The sequence below is a fragment of the Populus euphratica genome, unplaced genomic scaffold (genome assembly GCF_000495115.2).
Source record: "Populus euphratica unplaced genomic scaffold, PopEup_1.0 scaffold48.1, whole genome shotgun sequence".
Taxonomy (NCBI): domain Eukaryota; kingdom Viridiplantae; phylum Streptophyta; class Magnoliopsida; order Malpighiales; family Salicaceae; genus Populus; species Populus euphratica.
In genome coordinates this window covers 1,137,289-1,141,901 of record NW_011499879.1, presented here as the reverse complement: position 1 = coordinate 1,141,901, position 4,613 = coordinate 1,137,289, and the positions used below count along the sequence as shown (strand labels likewise).

At 41.3% G+C, this 4,613-nt stretch overlaps 2 protein-coding genes across 4 annotated transcripts in view; both read right to left on the bottom strand.

The window, feature by feature from the left end:
* The window catches only part of LOC105129044 (xyloglucan galactosyltransferase KATAMARI1 homolog), a 1,935-nt gene extending 320 nt beyond the window's left edge, over window positions 1–1,615 (bottom strand). Inside the window, exon 1 of one of the 2 annotated variants that reach the window (XM_011030952.1) lies at window positions 5–1,615. In XM_011030952.1, the coding sequence (XP_011029254.1) occupies window positions 5–1,603 (1,599 nt within the window). In that variant the 5' untranslated portion in view covers window positions 1,604–1,615. The other variant, XM_011030951.1, reaches the window with a different exon arrangement.
* A 1,149-nt stretch (window positions 1,616–2,764) lies between these two features.
* The window catches only part of LOC105129043 (multiple C2 and transmembrane domain-containing protein 2), a 4,662-nt gene continuing 2,813 nt past the window's right edge, over window positions 2,765–4,613 (bottom strand). The window contains exon 3 of one of the 2 annotated variants that reach the window (XM_011030949.1): window positions 2,765–4,597. In XM_011030949.1, the coding sequence (XP_011029251.1) occupies window positions 3,058–4,597 (1,540 nt within the window). In that variant the 3' untranslated portion in view covers window positions 2,765–3,057. Of the gene's footprint in view, window positions 4,606–4,613 lie in introns of both variants that reach the window. The other variant, XM_011030950.1, reaches the window with a different exon arrangement.

Sequence of the window (4,613 nt, the reverse complement as noted above, 5' to 3'; positions counted from 1 at the left end):
TTTCCCTTGCAGAAATACTGCTTAGCCTCCCCACCACATTCACCTTCATTTGCCTCACTTCTTCTTGATCTATGAACACGGAGTATTTACTATGATCCTCGGGTAAATGCCATGGATATTGGTAATAAGCGGTAAAAGGATCGAAAAGCACCGGTATGCATCCTGAAACAAGTGAATCAAATACTGATTTTCTTGTTGGACTATCACCAGGAGGCTGCAAGCAGAATTCAGACTCCAAAAACAGCTTCGTGACCGATTCAGGCTGATTACATCCACCTGATTTACAATCCAGAAACTGGCATTTATCACTGCTTGTTGAAGTGCACTGATTGATCAATGTTGACCTTATGCTCTCGGGTTGATCAGGCCGCGCTGCTCCAGCAAAACTGACTAGGTTCTTTCGAGTTGTTCCGATAATCTTTTGCTGCCATGCAACAATGTCATCGTCTGAATGAGGGTGAAAGAAGGTAGGATGTGGAATTGCAATGTCGTTGACTTCCCATGGTTGTCGTTCGATCAAGAGCTTTATCGGGTTCTTCATTTGCTCAAGCTCTAGAAATCTAGTGCCCCAGGAAGTATAATTCCTTCTCCTGAAATCCCATGAGATTTTTCCCAACACAAACACATGATCCGAGCCAGAATTTTGAACCCAAGGTCTTCTATGCTCGAGCCACTTCATTAGATCCATTGCCAAAGCGTCTTTAACATCATCAGAGACATTCTTGAAATGCCACCTCAGGATGTCTAGACCACCATAATATGGGACATAAAAGAGCTTTGCTTCACTTTCATTGTAAACCCTACATGGATGGCTCAGAATTCTTGAGTGAAATATTGGCTCCAATGAGTACTGATGGGTGTGATACCAGCCCTTTCCAAGGTTTGCTATTGGCTCCCCCAGCGCCTCGTTATTGAAATATTTGCAGAAATCTGTCCATGGCATCATGTCTCCACACTGACCTATCAGGTCCTTGTTGAATTTTGATGGAAGATCATAAACATATACCCCCCTCCCATCACAAGAAGCATGGTTTGTATTAGGCATCCACGATCGATGCAGTTGTAGATGCTCCTTGACAGCCTTCTTGGCATTGGCAATCTCCTCGTTCCTGTTTTTGTCTGTCCCATCTATCACGGCTGGAATCGAGTCCTTCCTTAAAACGTTGGCGACTTCTTTGATGTTGCCAATGGTGCTGGAACTAAGAGCATTGGCGATCTCTTTGCTATCTGTGATGCGTTCATGAGTACTAGCGGCCTTCACATACACTGCAACACTACTATTGGTGCTAGGACTAGCATCAATATCTTTGATATTGCTAGTAAAACTATTGTTGGTAAGCGGAACAGGGATTTCAAAGTTAGGCTGAGTACCTGCGGACAGGCAGTAAAGATTGTTGAGCTTCCGCGAGGAAACACAGATATGAACAATCTTGCCAGAGATAATGGTGGTGGAGGAGGACCACAGGTACACAAGAATCAAAAGAAGAATGCCAAGGGGGATTCGAGACAGAATTTTGAAAAGGAAAGTACCACAGGAACAATGTTCATTTGTTTCTGCTTTTTTGGATGGTTTAGATTTCCTTCTGTTAATGGAAACAGCCATTTTTCGGAAAGAAGGTTGCTAATCCATGGCTTTGATTCTGGTTTTCTACTAGGGGTAGGGAGCATCTCAACAACAATTATGCTCTAGTTTCTTAACTTGGTTGCACGTAGATGGTAAGTGCCTAACTTGTATGCACGTTACAGTACATTGACATCCATAATTTCAGCACTACTATAAGAATATTAGAGACCTAAATCCTGATGTGGATTGCTTCTATTTTTAGGTCAAACAATAGGCGCATTTTAAAAATGAACATTCATGAGCAAGCCCTGCCAACGTATAACATGTCATTTGCACGCTGTTGAATTGTTGTCCTGTATGATTATCAAAAGAAAAGCACGTCGTTTGTTATGAACAGACCATGTCACCATGGAAGATCAAACCCCAGTTTCTTATTAATAATGGTCTTTGTTAAAACAATTCAAATTAACAAAAAATAACTACAAATATAAAAAAAAAGTGAGATTTTCATTATTTACTATATTCTGAAATATTCAATTAACCTGAATACAAAGAAATTATACATAAATTAAATTAAAAATCATATTCTATCTTTAATAAATAAAACAAGATATATATATATATATATCTTAACAGTATGATTCCCTTCCCTCCTATTTTCTCCTCATTACTGTAATTTTTCAATATTTGGACAGGAACGGCAGTTGTCTTCTATAAAATGAGCTCTTGGCGATGGCTTGTGTCACAAAAAGTTGCTTCTCCAATTGTAACTTCATCTGAATCGAGCTTAGTTTTCTTTTTTCATTATTTATATAAGATGCCTGGACCAGTTTATATGGATCTTGACTAATTCCCACAGCTTATTAGTAGGTAACTGACTTTCGGAATGAGCTTATAAATCATACATGGTAATTCTATGGATTATCAGATTATCAGAGTAAAGTTCATTGGAAGTGGGAGAAACAAAATGAAGGGCATCGAGAGGGTAGGAAATGTTAATCACAAAAATAAATAAATAAATAAATAAAAATGGTAGAACTGAGAAGGAAATGTTTTTGGTGCTAAGACTTCCACTTCATCAGAGGATATGCTGGAGCGGTAATAATAAAGAATGAGAAAAAGTCTGAATTCATAAATAATCTCCTACTACCCCTAAACATCTTCATGAGTATATTGCATCAGACACTGTCATATGAAATTGAGAACCCAGAGTTGTTCAGGGCGAAGGGGGAGGGGGGAGGGGATTAGAAATTGAAAAGAAGCAACCTATAGAAACATCGACAGAGTTTATGCTCTAATCAAATTCTATTTAACAACTCCTTATGCTACTTCTGTATGGCCACACGGCACACATGCCAGATACAAATTATTCGCAGTCTACACCATTCATGGTCAATCCATTGTGAACGAGAAGTGCAAAGGAAACAATACAAAGAACTAGAGTGAAGCACTTACAAATTCTAACTTGAAAGTGCGAGCATCCAGTTCCCAATTCACAGCATACTATCTGTCCGAGAAGGAAGCCGGCGAAAGAAGTTTATGGGCACAGACGGTGTCCTGTAGCGAAATCTTGGATGCCTCATCATGTAGAAGCCAGCCAAAGCTGCTATGACCTGAAATGGTGTCACAAATAAAACCAGAGCAGCTACGAGGCAGAATATAACAAAGATGGCAGTGGCGCGTGGATCGCGCCAGCTTAACAGTGCCTGAAATCGCTCTCCTTGGGTTGCTATATCCCCCACAACTGTTTGAATCCTTCCAGAAACACTTCGTAACCTATCATACCTCATTCTGACCAGCTCAGGGCTCCTGCTTGTTGGGAATGTATCAAACTCCTCATCAAGCTCATCAGGATTCACTACCTCAGCTTGTGAAATCTTTGTGTTCATATGGGGAGGATACCTTGGTCGATATCGGTAATTCCAAATGCCTATCAGAAACATGTAAAGAAAAACTGTGGGCAGAATAAGTTCTGGGAAGCAAGCAAGCATGAGATAGAGCACATGAACAAGCACGGTAGTGATAGGATTCTTCCACATGCAAATATCCCCAAACCACTTTCCAGCTGCAAATAACCCTGAGAAAATTGTCATTAATCGAAAGAAATTTGCCTTGCTTCGGCGCATGCTCCAGAGGTGTGCATCCACATCTGACATGTACTCCACCACTTCCTTCCTAAGAGGAGGTTCTGCCCGACCTAATCGTAATGCCACTATATTGACAGCTTGGTGGCGAAGCATATCTAGTTGCATCACAGAGAAAGGCCTGATATAGTGCATTTTGGGTAGAAGTGGTCGTGAGTACTGATAAAGCATGTTCGCAAAAGATACGCATGTAAATCTGATTGCCAAATGCAACTCCCCCATCTTCTTAACTCCAGTAGGATGAAGAACCAGCAAGGGATAAGAGTGCGTATAAACACGCCCAGTTTCGAGTGTGGAGATGCGAATCCGAACCTTTCCAATCTTTAGATCCTTTCCACTTGAACCTTTTTCCCCAAGCTGGTTGTTGTCAAATACACCAACTGTAAGAACTGTAGCTGGATCAAAAACTTCCCATGTGTACTGCTCATTGTATTTGGGAGACAGGTTGTCGATAAGGGTGCGTGTCCGGACCCATTTGTGACCATACTTTGCAACACAGTATGTATCCGATGTACCCCTTCCATCTCGTGTTTTCATAGGATGGAGTCCTACAGCATTTAAGATGCCAAGTTCCAGCATCCCAATAGAAGGCCTCCAAAGCTGTTTTGCTGTAGGACGAAGATCACTGCTGTAATGAGTTGACTCGTCAAGAACATGGTATCCTCCATCTAAGCAGACTCTAAGATGGATACGGCTAGAGAACTTATCTTTCTTCAGCTGATCTACATCCACAGCAACTGGCTTTTCCAGGTTAAACCAACAAGAATGAATTATCCTATCGTCAGCACGCTTCTCCACAGAGCTTAACGGGATGATGGCCCTCCCAATTATCTCATCTTTGCCAGGACCGACACGATCCTCAACCGAAAGAACCAGGTGGTCCTCAAAGGGTTCAGCTGCAACAA